Below are 15,625 nucleotides of genomic sequence, written 5' to 3' on the forward strand. Positions count from 1 at the left end.
ATGGAGACAAGATAAATCCCAAAAATGAAATCCTCTATACACCAAAGAGGCATTTCGATCCCTTAACAAACAGGGAATTCTCCCTCAAAATCCGGATCACAGTCCGGACGTGTTCCACATGAGAATCCCAATCACTAGAAAAGATCAAAATATCATGCAGATAGATGATCAAAAACTTATCCACAAAGTCACGGAAAATATCATTCATAAAGGACTGGAAGACAGAAGGGGCATTAGTGAGCCCAAAAGGCATCACCAGGTACTCAAACTGTCCCTCCGGATTATTAAACGCCGTCTTCCATTTATCCCCGTGCTTAATGCGAATATGATTATACGCCCCCCTGAGGTCAAGCTTAGTAAACCAGCAGGCACTCTTAACTCTGGAGAATAAATCAGACATCAGAGGTAACGGGTACTGATATTTAACCGTCATCTTGTTAAGGGAACAATAATCAATACACGGTCTAAATGAACCATCTTTCTTGGCCACAAAAAAAAAACCAGCACCTAAAGGTGACGAGGATGGTCTAATATGACCCTTCTCCAATGACTCCTTAATATAGGATCGCATAGCATCATGTTCGGGTACTGATAAGTTGAAAAGCCGACCCTTGGGAAATTTACACCCAGGCATCAACTCAATTGCACAGTCATAACTCCTATAAGGAGGCAAAGACACAGACTTGCTCTCACTAAATACATCAGAAAAATCAGCTAGATAATCAGGAATATCATGAGACTGAGGAGAGGTGGAGAAAACAGGAGCGTCCCTAAGAACACACTGACAACCCCAACTCACCACAGACCCAGATTTCCAATCCAAAACTGGATTATAAGTTTGCAACCAAGAACAACAGTATCATGCAAATTATGCAGCACCAAAAATTTACAATTTTCTTGGTGGTCTGGGGCAACTCGCACTGTCACCTGGGTCCAAAACTGAGGTTTATTCTCCGCCAAAGGAGTAGCATCAATACCCCACAAAGGAATAGGCGTCCGCAGAGGCGTCATGGAAAAACCACAACGTTTAGCAAAATCTAAATCCATCAGATTCACCGCTGCTCCTGAATCCACAAAAGCCTTCATGGAAAACGTGGATAAGGAGCAGATCAGTGTAATTGCCAAAAGAAACTTAGGTTGTACACTGCCCACAGCAAATGTGTGTGCAAAACGTTTCGTTTGACAGTCACAAGCAGAAAAGAATAGGCCACAAATCGGGGATCACCCTGAATAGGAATTTAGCAAAAATATTACAATTTTTATTTATTTAAATTAAGCACAGCAAACAACAACACATTAAAAACATTAAAAAATGGTCACACATGTGACACATTCAAAAGATATACATATCTCATAATAGAGAACCAAACCTGATAACCACTACCACTGGTGGAGAAAGTGTCTTATACCCAAGGTCCATGTAAACTAATACCCAATTAGAAGGTTTTGAAAGCACATTAATACACTGTAGCCATCACAAATGAATCATGGATATCAGTGATGCAGATAAATTTTAAATTTTAAATGGATGTTATCACAAGCTCAAATAATGCCTTGAGACAATGCATACAATTATATAGCTCTGGCATACTCTTATTCACAATGTGGTACATAAAAAACAAACGTTTCCGGAATGTACTGAATAAACCCCATTTGGAAATACCTCAGCCTGAAGTCAGGCTCCAAGAGCAGACCAGATCATCCAGACCAGAAATGGGCTGTAAAGAGTGCAAACAACCAAAGGACATCTACATGTCCACCTTCAAATAATATACATAGACGCACAGAACCCAATACATCACATATGAAGTGAAGTGGAGTGGGGCAGGCTGGACTAATGACCCATTTCGTTTAGGACAGACAGAAATAGTATGAGAGACGTCTCCACAGAAAAAACACAGTTTATTACGCCTTCTAAACTCCTGACGTTACGCCCTAGACAAAACCCCATCACATTGCATAGGTTCAGACGTTTGTTCAAAAGGTGGCAGCGCCTCCCGTGTAGTTTTACGTTCACATAAACGCCGATCAACTTGAATGGCTAATGACATAGAATCATCCAGACCAGAGGGAACAGGAAATCCAACCATAACATCTTTTACGGTCTCTGATAAACCCTTCCGAAAGAGAGCTGCCAATGCACTATCATTCCATGTAGTAAGGACCGCCCACTTTTTGACAGTAGAACTCTGCAGAATCCTGACCCTGGTTTAATGCCAACAGGGTTCTCTCAGCTTGATCAACAGCTTTAGATTCATCATACAACAACCCCAAGGCTTGAAAAAATGCATCCACATTAGTCAGAATAGGATTTTCAGGTGTCAGAGAAAAAGCCCAATCCTGGGGATCGCCGCGCAGCAAGGAGATGACAATTTTAACCTGCTGCGCAGAGCTCCCCGATGAGTTAGGTTTCAAGGCAAGAAATAATTTACAATTATTCTTAAAATTCAGAAATTTAGACCGATCCCCAGAAAACACATCAGGAGTAGGGATCTTAGGTTCAGCAGCATGTGACTGAATGAGGTAGGTGGAAATTCCCTGTACTTCAGCAGCAAGTTGCTCCACACAATCAGACAATTGCTTAATCTCCATTAGGAAAAAAAAATCCTCCTATGGCCCCAGAGAAAAAGAGGAAAAAATATAAAAAAAAAAAATTCTGACACTTTTTTTTTTTTTAAACAACTTTTCCCTGCTTTTGAGTACCCTAGAATCTGCGGTATGGATGGTGATTCTGTTATGAATGGGTCACCAAGGAGAAAAAAACAAAGCAAGCTAAGTCACAGAAAACCAGAGAGGTTGGTAACTATGCAGATTGCAGATCCCTGATCCTAACCACACAACTATCAGCAGCCGTGGAGCGTACCTACGATGATCCTAGATGCTTCGTCACAGCCGGATAACTACATAAGCCTGAAGAAAATGGGAAAACTAACTGCCCCAGAGCAGACCCCAAAGGAAAGACAGCCCCCACACATGTATTGACGGTGAAACAAGATGAAAGCACAAACACAGGCAGGAAAATAGGCTGAGCAAACGATGGGGCCCAAACTAACTAGAAAGGATAGGAAAGGAAAGACACTGTCTGCAATCTGCAAAAAATCCTACAAAAATAATGTCCAACACTTCTGATAGCAAAATTAAACCTGAAGTCACTAGACTTCTCCCACTATATCAGCACTCTGAAATATTCTGAGACAGAGCAAAAAGAGACCAATCTAATAAGGGACGAAAAGCAAATTGGCCAATACAGGTAAATAAGAGTGGAAATTCAGCACAGCCCCAGCCGGGGCTGGCTGACCACACAAAAAACTGAATAGACCAACAAAATCAAGTGTGAACATTAGCAGAAAAACTTAGCTTTAGATGACTGGAACAGAGCTGAGAACCAAGACCTGACAAGCCAGAAGGAATCACCAACACCAGAATAGGGAGTCGGCTGTCTTAAATCCAGTCTGAGGTCCAATCGTCATCCTCATTATCAGGTGGCAGATCTCTACTGATTAAATCAGCCTCACTACCTCCTGTTACCACCAGAGGGAGCCAGCCAGGAGAACTCACAACTGGTGCACCAGAAAATGAACTCACAACAGTGGCAGCTATGGTGTAGAGCTGCACTCAGCTGATGGACTCTGTTGCTGGAAGCTGCACTCAGGTGCTGGACTCCGTTGCTCGACAGTTGCACTCAGGTGCTGGACACTGTTGCTGGACAGCTGCACTCAGGTGCTGGACTCTGTTGCTCCAAGGCGGCACTCGGGTGCTGGATGCTGTTGTTGTAAAGCTGCACCCAGGTGTTGGACCCGGTGGGAGGAAGATGCACTCAGGTGTTGGACTCTGTTGCCAGGAGCAAGTGCATCAGAGCAAAGCTAAGTGTTTCCCTGTTTGTTACTTTTCCTCATCTTGGTGTTAGTACAGCGGTGCGGCCAGTGCCTGCACCACCCAGCTCCCTAGTAAGTAATAGGTGTAGGGTTTGCTAGAGTGACAGGTATCCTGATCGGCGACAGGTGAGGAGCCTGTATAGGGAACGTTAAGAGTGTTAGGGACAGCGATTCAGGGGAGTGCATGAAGTCTCCACGTTCCGATCCCTATCGCAGGGCCCACCGTTGTAAATGTTTCCCTATCCCCTGTGTCTTGTTGTATTAGTTACCGGCCTGCAGGCCATGTCACACTGGACAATTACACGTGCCGTGTCCTGACGTATTAGTTACCGGCCGGCTGGCCGTGTCACACAGGATGGGGCACGTGACAGTTAGATGGTATTACACCCCTTCTCGCCTAGCTCATATTGACCAAAAGAACTCACCCTTATGTTGGAGGAATGTTAGGAACGGTGGAAGACACTAAATAAAAATAATAATAAAGTGCGTTCGCCGCTCGGGGTACACCGTGCAGCAGGTAATATAACCGCTGCTAAGTGGTGGCAGGAGCAATATGGCGGTAATGCGCACAGGGTTAAACGTCACCTAAGTGGGCGGAGCAATCTCTGTTAAGTCACAGAGATGCCAAATAAACATAAATACAAAGACTGAGCCTGTTGAGGTCACAGTACTCAGTATAAATACACACGGTATCCGGTCACAGGAGTAGCCCCACACGGCGGCACTACATCCATCTAGACCTACCGTGTGTGTGGCGTCGCAGCTGCGGACGCTAAGGAGAGCTGCTACTACAGCGCGGCGTGGACACTGCCGCTAAACAACAAAGCTATGACGCAAGAGCAATGTCGGACGCTAGCAGCTGTGGATGTTGCAGCAGAGGATCGCTAGCGCTGATTCTAACTCAGTCCCTAACCACTTATGTAATATCAGAGGGAAAGGGTTTTATAATGAGTCAGTCACCAGAATCATACATCCGTCCTCATACACACAGCAGCAAGTAAGTCTATACTAGCGCATGGCGGAACAGCTGCGTGATGTGAGGGTAGTGATTTTTTATAACATCAGTAACCTGTCAAGTGATTTATGCTATATAAACCATGGGCATCATGAATCGTAGGCTGGCTGCACAATTGTATGTTCTGATCTGAAACTCCAGCATTTCAGAAAACATAAGCTTCAAAGATCTGGCCAGGAACCATAGCCGAAGACCAGATTACTCCGGAACCGCCCCTGGATAACTCTCCCCAGCGCCGCTGCAGGTGATTGACACTCCTCTTATCTACATGCGAGGGAAAGATCTGCAGCAGAGCTGGAAAGAAGCAGACCATAGCTGGACACTAGACTAGCACCACCAGATCTTTAGGCTGTGTGCACACGCTGCGGATTTTGCTGCGGTTCCGCAGCGGTTTTGGCCGCTGCGGACCCGCAGCAGTTTTTGCTGCGGTGTACAGTACCATGATTCCCTATGGGAATCAAAAACCGCAGTGCAGACGGTGCAGAATTTTCCACGTGGATTATCTGCGGTTTTCAATCCGCAGAAAGAATTGACATGTCAATTCTTTCTGCGGATTCTGCTGCGGTTTGCTATCTCCTCCATTGAGGAGATGAAAAACCGCAGGGCAAAACCGCAGAGCAATCCGCAGGTAAAACCGCAGGTCTTTTGACCTGCAGATTTACCTGCGGATTTTACAAAATCCGCGCGGATGAATCCGCACCTAATCCGCAGTGTGTGTACACAGCCTTAAAGTATATCTTCTTTTAAAATACTGGAGCATTTCAGAGAGTGATGTACCTGGCTGCGATCATGCAGTCTATCTGCCATTCATGGTGCCTGCAGTTTGGGCAGCATGAATCGCCATGCCAAGTTCCATTTAAAGGGAAATCACTGAAAAGCTAAATATTTAGCTGTTATATTGTTTACCAATAATAAAGAAAAGCTGCAGATTCCAATCATTTGTTACTTACCATATCCACCTCTGAGATGCTATCTATACTTTCTATCTGCACATCAATACCAACAGGAATTGCTGAACCTGTGAAAATATGAAAACTTGCATATCATTTCTGGATGAATTCTGGTGAAATGCTATTTAGGAGTATTCTCATGCATGGCGCATGCCCGAGAACTCTTGTCACAGTGCAGGCGCCGGCATTCAAAACAGGAGGAGAGGAGGAGGCACCGACGCACAGGGGCATCATGATGGACAGATGGTGGGCGGCGCCGAGACACAGGACAGGCATGATGGATGGATGGTAGGCGGCTGATACAGGGAGATACACCATACCTATGAGACACATTACAGGTATGAGGAGCTAGTCAGGCCCGGATTGGTAATATGCCCAACCGGGCATTTTCCCGCTGGGCCGCTGTCATGTGGGCCACTGGCCTGGCTTTTGTTCCTGCCGCCGGCCCTCTGCGCGCACTGCAGGGTGATAAGCCGCCATGCACCCCATCCTCGCCCTAGCTTGAGACCCCCCCACAGCCACTCACAGCGTCGTTTGCCTGCTCTCTTCTCTGTACACAGGACCTGTGATGAGGTCACAGGAGGGGAGGAGTCAGGGGTCACATGATCAGGAGCCTTTGTCCAGACCCCTGATCATGTGACCCCTGACTCTGCCCCTCATGTGACCTCATCACAGGTCCTGTGCGCACAGCCCTGCCTCTTGGTGTCTGCCGGACTCTGCTGTGCTGGTTGTCATGGTGCTGGATGAGGTAAGTACTGTATGTGTGGGGTCAGGAGGGGTTTACAGGGTAGATGTAGCAGAGCTGTGTGTGTATGAGGTGTATGGAGCAGAGCCGTGTGTACGAGGTGTACAGAGCGGAGCTGGATGTGTACGAGGTGTACGGAGCGGAGCTGAATGTGTACGAGGTGTACGGAGCAGAGCCGTGTGTGTACGGGGTGTACGGAGAGGAGCCGCGTGTGTACGAGGTGTACGGAACGGAGCCACGTGTACGAGGAGTACAGAACGGAGCCGCATGTACGAGGTGTACAGAGCGGAGCTGGATGTGTACGAGGTGTACGGAGCGGAGCTGGATGTGTACGAGGTGTACGGAGCAGAGCCGTGTGTGTACGGGGTGTACGGAGAGGAGCCGCGTGTGTACGAGGTGTACAGAGCGGAGCCATGTGTGTACGGGGTATGCGGAGAGGAGCCGTGTGTGTATGAGGTGTACGGAGCGGAGCCGTGTGTACGGGGTGTACGGAGAGGAGCCGCGCGTGTATGAGGTGTACGGAGTGGAGCCGTGTGTGTACGGGGTGTACGGAGAGGAGCCGCACGTGTACGAGGTGCTTGAGGTGTATGGAGAGGAGCCGCGTGTGTACAGGGTGTACGGAGAGGAGACGCGCATGTACGAGGTGTACTGAGCGGAGCCGTGTACTTGGTGAACGGTGTGGAGCCATATGTGTACGGGATGTACGGAGCGGAGCCAAGAGTGTACGAAGCATACAAAGCGGGCTTTTCCCACGGACACAGGAGTACACGGCGGAGCCCCGGGGAGCATTTTAAAACTCACACATGACGTTCCACCGGAAGTGATATGCTGGAAGCTGACCGGAAATGAGATAATTTCATGCGGAGATTGTGACCGAACTAGGAATGCTTCAGTTCCACCACTATGTCCTCCTCCGACAGCACAGACAGCAGGATCGCCTTGGAATCATGGATGCCGGCCATGTGAGCGGATCATGATATGTCCTGCATCGGAAGGCTCAGGTGGGCACTACAATGGGAGCCGGGCTGCTATACTATCTTTATAGAATCTCTCTTTATTTCTCTCTTTTTCTCTGTTCTTTCTTTCTCATTCTCTGTTCTGTCTTTCCCTCATTTTGTTTCTCTGCCTCTGTTCTTTCTTTCTCTCTCTCTTATCTTTCTTTTTTCTCTCTCTCTGTTCTTTCTTTCCCCTCTTTCTTTCTTTTTCTTTCCTCTCTTTCTTTCTCTCTGTTCTTTCTTTTCTTTACTTCTTTCTTTCTCTCTCTGTTCTTTCTTTCTCTCTCGCTCTCCTTTCTTTCTCTCTCTGTTTTCTTTTTTCTCTCTCTCTCTGTTTTCTCTCTTCCTTAGTGCCAGTCAGTGTGCCCATAATGCCAGCCACTGTGCCCTCAGTACCAGTCAGTGTGATCAGCAGTGCTAAATGGGTGTGGTTGGGCGTGGACATGGGTGTGACTAGTTGTGAAATGGATGTGGCCGGGGCGTGGCCTAAAATTTGCAGCGGCCCGCTGTCTTTCTCCCTCTTTCCCTTCTTCAAAAGTTGGGAGGTATGATAGGGGTGGCTGTGACCAGGGGGTCTGGTTGCCCAATGGATAGCAGTTCTGCCAGGAATTCTGTCACCGTGCGTAGAAAAGGGGACAGAGCTTTGGGAGGAGTACTGCAACTAAAAGCAATAAATAGGACTGAGCTGAAATACTGGGCACAGCTGTGACTACATGTTATATAGTCGTGTTAATCTCCTCTCACTTCTTGTAACCTACAACTGTACAAAAATATTATATAGTCACCATGTGACTAGTGTGCCTGTGTAACTTCAAATGCCAGGGCTGAATTTTAGTCCCAGTCCGGCCCTGGAGCTAGTTATAAAAGTCGATATGTCAGCGTTACTAGGGGTCAGAAAAAGAAGAGCCACCTTTACAGAATGCAGCCGTAGTGCTGCTGAAGGTGGCTCTTTAACTGAAAAACGCCCTGGGGGGTGACAGGTTCCCTTTAACAAAACCAAATGCAAAGCAATTCTAATACAATGTGCAAATGCACCTGTAGATAACACAAGCAGAAATTCTTAGTAATTAGTACAGTGCATAAAATGCATCATGAAGCTTTAAGTAGTAGTAGTAATAGACGTAGTAGCAGTGGTAGTAGTATAGATAACTGTAAACTGTTTTTCGCATTATTCATGCTGTTGCAATATGTCAAATATTTAGGCTTGTATAAAATATAATACAATGGAAGAAAAAAAAATTTGTCTATTAAGTCAACTTCATGTACAGTTTTGTGGCTATTATTTCTTTTTTTTTCTTTAAACATCATGAATATCTTTTGTCTTTTACAAACTTTATTTGGGTGACCTTTTTTATCTGAACATGTGCTTTTTCATTTAGACAAGCCTGGAAGAAGTGCTACACCCTTACAACAGCAACACTGAGGCTGGGATCACACTACCGTGTGTGATGCGAGAAACTCGCACGAGCCTCTCGCATCAACACCCGGCGCTGCCGCCGGCACTCAGGACCGGAGCTGCGGCTGCATGTATTTCTATCCAAAATGGAACAAACAATGCTCTATATGTGCCATGTTTAAAGTTCCCTATTGTTCTTCAGCCAACATCTGGCAACATTTTTTTTGTTCTAAATAAAAAATTAAAGCAGAGAGGAAAAAGGCAGGAAAAACAGTGCAAAAAATGTTATATTTCCATATAACACTCTGGAACCAATTTATTAGTTTGCCCCAGAAATCTGGAATTAAATGTTGCAACTTTCTGCGAAACTCCTAGTTCCGTAAAATGAAAAAAAATGAGAATTTTTGTAGTTTTATGAATGCGCCAACAACTTTGTGAATAGTATGCTGAGCTTAGCGGGAGGTGAGATGCTCACGCTCTGTCATGACATAGGGGGCTAGATAGGGTCACACACAATTTCTGGTAAAGAATGCCGTCTGGAGAATTGAAGACAACCCTGGTGGTCCTACTGTGAGTAGGTGGGTTGAATTGGACACAGAACTAGGGAATCACAAATCAATTTATTCAATTCTAGCATTTTGGGAGCTGTGTGAACTGGAATAAAACAAAAACAATACAGAAATTATTTTGAGGCTGGTGTCCATGCCTCTTATATAACTCTGTTGGCAGTGTTATGGAGTCAAGACTCCCTGTAGTCATTTCCACATACTCGACAACTTGTCTTACCTCCAAATCCAGGTCTCATGGCAAAATCATGATCATCTATACGTAGAAGCTGTTCAGATTTGACCTGGCGGACTTTAGTGCTGTCAATTCTCTTCATTTTACTGCAAAATTACATTTCAGAGTGATTAGTGATTGATATTATTTCCTTTATGTATGCAAAGCATTGTTCAGGCAAGAACACATTTTCAAATACCTTAGAAACTTAGAAAGGAATTCTGAATGAATAGGAAGATGATGTCTGTGGAACACCATCATCATTGGCCAGTGTGGAGAGTGGTTATGAAGACCAACTCCTGTTCTTTCCTGCATTACTCAGAAAACCCATTGATGTGAATGGACACAATTTAATTCTTCAATTTCTCTGTGGTGGTGCTGTAGGAAAATATAATACTGCACGTTTTCACCATGGCAAACCGCTGATCCCAGAGATTTAGATCAGGAGGTCACTTTGAGATCAGTTTCTGATAAAGGCACCAATGTAAATAACCTATTTTCTTAGTGATTAATCAGTTTACTAGATACAAGTCTTCAAAACTGAGTGTCTAATCGTCTTTACTGTATTTTTAATTACCATCTACATTTCTTTAATTGTAGTTTTAATTACCAGTAGCATTTGCCTTGTTTCCTGCACAATGGTAGATATTTGAATAGCTTTTAAGAGATATCACACTTGACAATTCTTGCAAAATGTAACCATAAAGAAAGTTGATGTGGATGGATGGTGTGGTGGGGCAAACTTCTACAAAACATTATGCATGTCTTTTTTTTTAGGCTCCATATAATCACCGATGTCACGAACTTTAGTCAGGAACTTGCAGCTCTCTGGCACCCCCTTGCCCTGCTGGCCAAAAAGGGTATTGACAGAGGATAAGAAAATGAGCGCAGCTGTTCTCATTTATGTTGAATATTGCGGCACGTGATGTGACGGGATGTATATATACCACCGGTTCCCGATAGGAACATATATATACTGCTCAAAAAAAATAAAGGGAACACTTTTCCATTTGCAACAGGCTGTTTGTGTTCCCTTTATTTCTTTGAGCAGTATATATATATATACCTTGATCCAGTCACCATCGAGTCCCCAAAACCACATAAATATGAAAACTATGCTGCCACCACCAATCTCTTATAGGTGGATCGGACACCCGTTTGGTAGCGTGAATTTGCGGTACGTGGCGGATTGTTCACAGAGCAAGAAAAACAAAGCTAGCAAATTTATAATTTTACTTCGGGAGAATCGGCAATGTTTACAAAAGATACAAATGATATTACAAAAGAGACAAAATACAAATATGTACAAACAGGTATTAAACAAAACAGGATAAAATTACGAAATTTACTAAATCTCAGTCACAGGTATGACGTGTCTCTAAAGGGGAGTAGAGATCCCAAATAAATGATCTAGTACCACAGCATGGTGTTCACTGTCTCTCCAGGCTCTGAATGTATGCCAAAGATGGACGTGCCTGTTTTATGCTTCGGCCATAAAACGAAGAACTCCCACTTTGCTGACCTCATATATGGGCTGTTTTCTTGGAGGTACACATATCTTGGAAAGATATCAATAACTCCAGCCCAACAATATTGGCATTATTTTTTCCCTTGCGATTTTACCATTTTTTATAGTCAACACACGGTATGTCTGTGATTTGTTGGTGGGCAGAAATTCATTTCCCAGGTTTCTGATAGCCCTAAATGCCACAAAACGCAGCCATGCGTAACCCCAAGTTCCCAGATCCTGGAAGTCTAATTTTCATATTTCTGAGATTAATGTTTATTATTTATTTTGACTTAGAGTATTTTCCTTAGAAGACAAAGGGGTTTGTGGAGGGAAAATGCATTCAGCTTTTCTATTCCTGGCAGGCAATAAAAACTCACATTCCAAATGGACGATTTGCTTGAAGGGGGGTGGAAATTCACAGAAAGGGAGAGGGGCTGCAGGAAGTATTTGTTCCTACAGAAACCAATGGTGGCAGGAGTAGGAGGCCAGCTCTGGTTGTATCCCCAGAAGATAATTCATATTTTCCTGACAACCAATTTGTACAGACCCATAAACTTCTAGAACTAGTTTTAGTTGTCAGCACATACTGCAATGTTGGGTCTTCATACCTCACCATATTAAAGCTTCCATCCACCCTGGGACCAAAAAGCAACTGTATTGTTTCTCAGGTATGGTCATACTATCTGGTATCCTCCATTTTTCTCCCTTTACACCCTCTGATCTGATTGGTATTTCTTTCCTCCTGTTTACAGGATAGCCATGGCAGTGACATGGTGAGTGGAATGATAAATCTAAAACATGTCTTTCTTGAGCTGTGGGATATGAAGGACATGGAATGTGTGGTTTAGACTTACCACTGTGCTCCACATGCCAATACTGTGGCCACCAGAGAAACAGGAAGAACAGGATGTGGTTTTGAGTCTATGAAGCAGCAGCAAACGGAGGGACCAGGTAGGGTTACCACACATGAGAGATGTGTAGTCACTTTTCATTCTCAGTTTGGGGGTAGCTTTAAGGAGGTAGTCATGAGTAGAAGCAATGAATCTCTTAGTAATAAACTTTCCAATGATGTGAGCACAATTCTTTTTGTACAAGGTAGAAACAATAGGGACTTTCTGACCCTCCATGCAGGTTTCGTTATGATGATGTAGATATTTATAAATATTTTGCACAGTAAAAGCAACATTTGTTATAAATATATAATGTTGTAAGGTAAAATACTTTGCTTTGCAATTTTTTGAGGCCTTTTGTCACCAGTGAAATACCTATTGGATGTAAATTTGTTGGAGAAAACAGTCTCATTTATTGAGTAAATGGTCTCGGGGAGTAATCTCTCTCATGTACTTTTGGTTAATGCTTCAAAATCTTCTTTGGAATAGAACACAGACAAATAGCTTTGTAAAGGAGGGGGCATCTGATCTCTGAGACCAGGGGAAATTGTAGGTTAATAACATATTCACTGTGGATTCTTTTCTGAAAGTCTCCCAGTCTTACCAGGACCATCTGTCTAGGATGCATCTTCTGTTGTGGGCCTGTAGACTGTTTGTTTTATAGCAGGGGAAAATGTAAGATTTTTAAAACTGAAAATTGTAAAGGGTTTGTCCCAAAGGCAACATTTATCATCTTTTCATAAATTAGATACTAAATTATCTGGCTTCATACACGTCCACCAATCTGGAGAGCGGGAGTCGCATTGTCCACCGTGAAAATAAAGAATCAGAGAGCAAATTACTCTTACAGACAGTATGCAAATTGTCTCCGCAGAAAGGAAGAGGATTTGAACCCTAGTCCCACCTACTTCAAGTACCAATCCTACAAGTCAATACCAACCTTTTAACGAGCTTTGCAATATGGCTTAGGATAAAAGCCAAATCAGAATCTAGCCAGATCAGATCTCGTACTTTGCACTGACGAGGTGCAATACCCCGAAACACTGTCTCTGCAAACTGAGATTCTGGTTTGTCTCTAAGGAGACAATTTGCACATTTAATTTGCCAGGATGTGGCACACCTGAGGCTCAGTCGCCACAGAGGTACTGCACCTCCTCCTGAGGTGTGGTGCCCCACCATCCAGGTAAGGTGGAAACACCTGACCACACTCCAACACCTGCACCCCACACCACAAAGTAGTGTAGCAAAGCACCTTCAGTGGCTCCCTGCTTGGAGTATAGCAAAGCACCCCTTGGTGGCTTTCTGCTTGGAACACAAAACGTGCTGGGAGGTGGGTGGAGTTCAGTTTGCACCAAAAGAGCAGGAAGAGTTGAGTCAGTCAGTCAGTCTTTCATTCAGTGAGTGAGTGAAGATGTAGAAGGACAGAGTGTGAGACAGAGAAGATCCTCGGGAGAGGGATGGAAGAGGGAAGTGCTGCAGCAGGCCACAGTGATCTAGGTCTGCTGGCACAGGAAAGAGACAGAGGAAGGAAGCTTGATTCTCCATTGGAAAGAAGGATTAGCACGGAACGTGAGGAAAATAAGAGAACAAGGGCCAGGGTTAGAGGAGAACCCTTTTCAAGTTCTAAGCACAAGGCCGGGGTCCGGTCCCCGAGGTTGTACGGATACTAATGGTCCTGCAGCAGACACCGGAGGAATAGAAGTAGTGACCATTTTATTCCCACACAAGACTTGGGGGCACAACAGAAACATATTAGTGAGCCGGGACTTAATAGCAAGGAGTCCCCGATGCAGGCTACAGCTGTCTACCGTACAAGTAGAGTTCATAGGAACATCTGACAGGAGGAACTCCAGTGTAACTCAGTACTAGGAGTAATTCACTCAAAGGCGCTATAAGAGGAGATGTTCAGAAAAGGCACATATGTTGGCGGAGTGTTGGAAGGGAGTATTCCATCTGGCCTGGAAGTTGACTGAGTCCCTGCCCCGGAGGACATGGCATGGAAGCGGGCACCTGTTTGCACAACAGACTGTTAGTAAAGCTTTGGAACTACATGCCCTGGTGTCCTCCACTTATTCCTGCGCTAACCTGCCCAGCACCGCTACATCCCTCGCACCTGACACTACATCATCTAAGTGTCACTTCACCTACACTGCCCTGGGACTACAGCCCTGCCTGTGGAGGGCTATAACATCACTGCTGCACCACACCATCTGTCCCAGAAGATCTGTCTGCAGCGTCGGCTTACTTCTCTATTGCCGAATACCACAGGCGGCGTCACGAATCACTTATAAACTTTCACTACCAAAAGCACACTGAAACAACCCCTTTTACAATGGGCGCCAAGGGCCACGGGCCAGGTCCCAGCTGCCGTGACATCTCCCATTGAAGCTCATCGGGCCCGGTACCGAGTACCCCACAGCCCTGGGTGTGAGGGCGACCCATTTTTGGCATCACAAACAGGATGACGAGACCCAATGCCATCGGGTTCTGTGTGCCTGAGATCTGTTGGACTTAAAACTTTTGGAAATGTGCAGAAGACCTAATTTGATAGACTGTGAGATGAATGTTAAAAATGGCCGCCGGCACGGTGAAGAAGGGCGTGACAACCTGGGTGGTCCTAAAAAAAGACTGCAAACTGTCCTGGGCCTCCCCTGTCTGAACTTCTATGCAACAGCAACATGGCCCACCCCCCAAGGGGTTCGTATACTGGCTTGGTATGGAGGAGTTGGAAGAAGACGCCGCCCCCAGAAGGAGGAGCGGAAGCCAGTGGCGGGAAAAGAGCCGAGGCGGGAAGAGCACCAGAATGCCATATTGGAAGAAGGGACGAGGCCTGCGGAACGCGAGGAGGTTGAGTTGAATCTCCCCGGCGCCACGGCTGAAGGCTCCGACCCGGCTTCCAGGATGGACTGTCAACAGCTGGAGGAAGAGATTGCCCGGTTGACTTGCAAACTGCGGCTGAAGCAGGAGGCTTTCTGGAGGAAGAAGTGGCAGCCCGACCTGGAGGGGTCTACACCCGCGGTACCCCAGTTACCGGTACCCGCCATCGCTGCACCGGACCTCCCCCAGACGAACCCTGTAGAGCCTGCGACCGCTGCAACACCACCGGCAGCATCCTCTGCAGTCTCTCCATTACCACCACCGCTGCGTGAAGCATTGGGAGCTGAAGCAGAGGAAGAGGAGCTCCCGCCTGGACCTGACGCAGCCGCGCAGGTCCTACCAAGAACCCCCGCAGACCCGGAGCCGCTATCTGCTCCAACACCGCCGGCACCTAGGCCTGCTACCCCGGTGGAAACCCCTGCAGCTGCCCACCGTCTCAGGCCTGCACCAGAACCGCAACACCGCCGGGAAGCACCAGGTATGCCCGTCGGCCCTGAAGTTAGGGAAGCCACTGGGTGCCCGCCGGCTACAGCGGCCAGACAGGTGGTGCTGGACTTGGTTTGGGACAGGGATTTCAATCCCCGGGGGGAAA

At 45.9% G+C, this 15,625-nt stretch overlaps 1 protein-coding gene across 3 annotated transcripts in view; it reads right to left on the reverse strand.

Annotated features, from left to right (window-relative positions):
* The window catches only part of GABRR3 (gamma-aminobutyric acid type A receptor subunit rho3), a 160,215-nt gene that overhangs the window by 106,702 nt on the left and 37,888 nt on the right, over positions 1 to 15,625 (reverse strand). The window contains exons 2-3 of one of the 3 annotated variants that reach the window (XM_073584411.1): positions 9,763 to 9,863; positions 5,841 to 5,908 (exon numbers count right to left, since the gene is read on the reverse strand). In XM_073584411.1, coding sequence (XP_073440512.1) covers positions 5,841 to 5,908; positions 9,763 to 9,863 — 169 coding nt within the window. Of the gene's footprint in view, positions 1 to 5,840; positions 5,909 to 6,160; positions 6,293 to 6,366; positions 6,419 to 9,762; positions 9,864 to 15,625 lie in introns of those variants that run through there. The other 2 variants (XM_073584409.1, XM_073584408.1) reach the window with 2 other exon arrangements.

Source organism: Dendrobates tinctorius, unplaced genomic scaffold (assembly GCF_039654945.1).
Source record: "Dendrobates tinctorius isolate UK_male_01 unplaced genomic scaffold, ASM3965494v1 ptg000084l, whole genome shotgun sequence".
NCBI classification, from domain to species: Eukaryota; Metazoa; Chordata; class Amphibia; order Anura; family Dendrobatidae; genus Dendrobates; species Dendrobates tinctorius.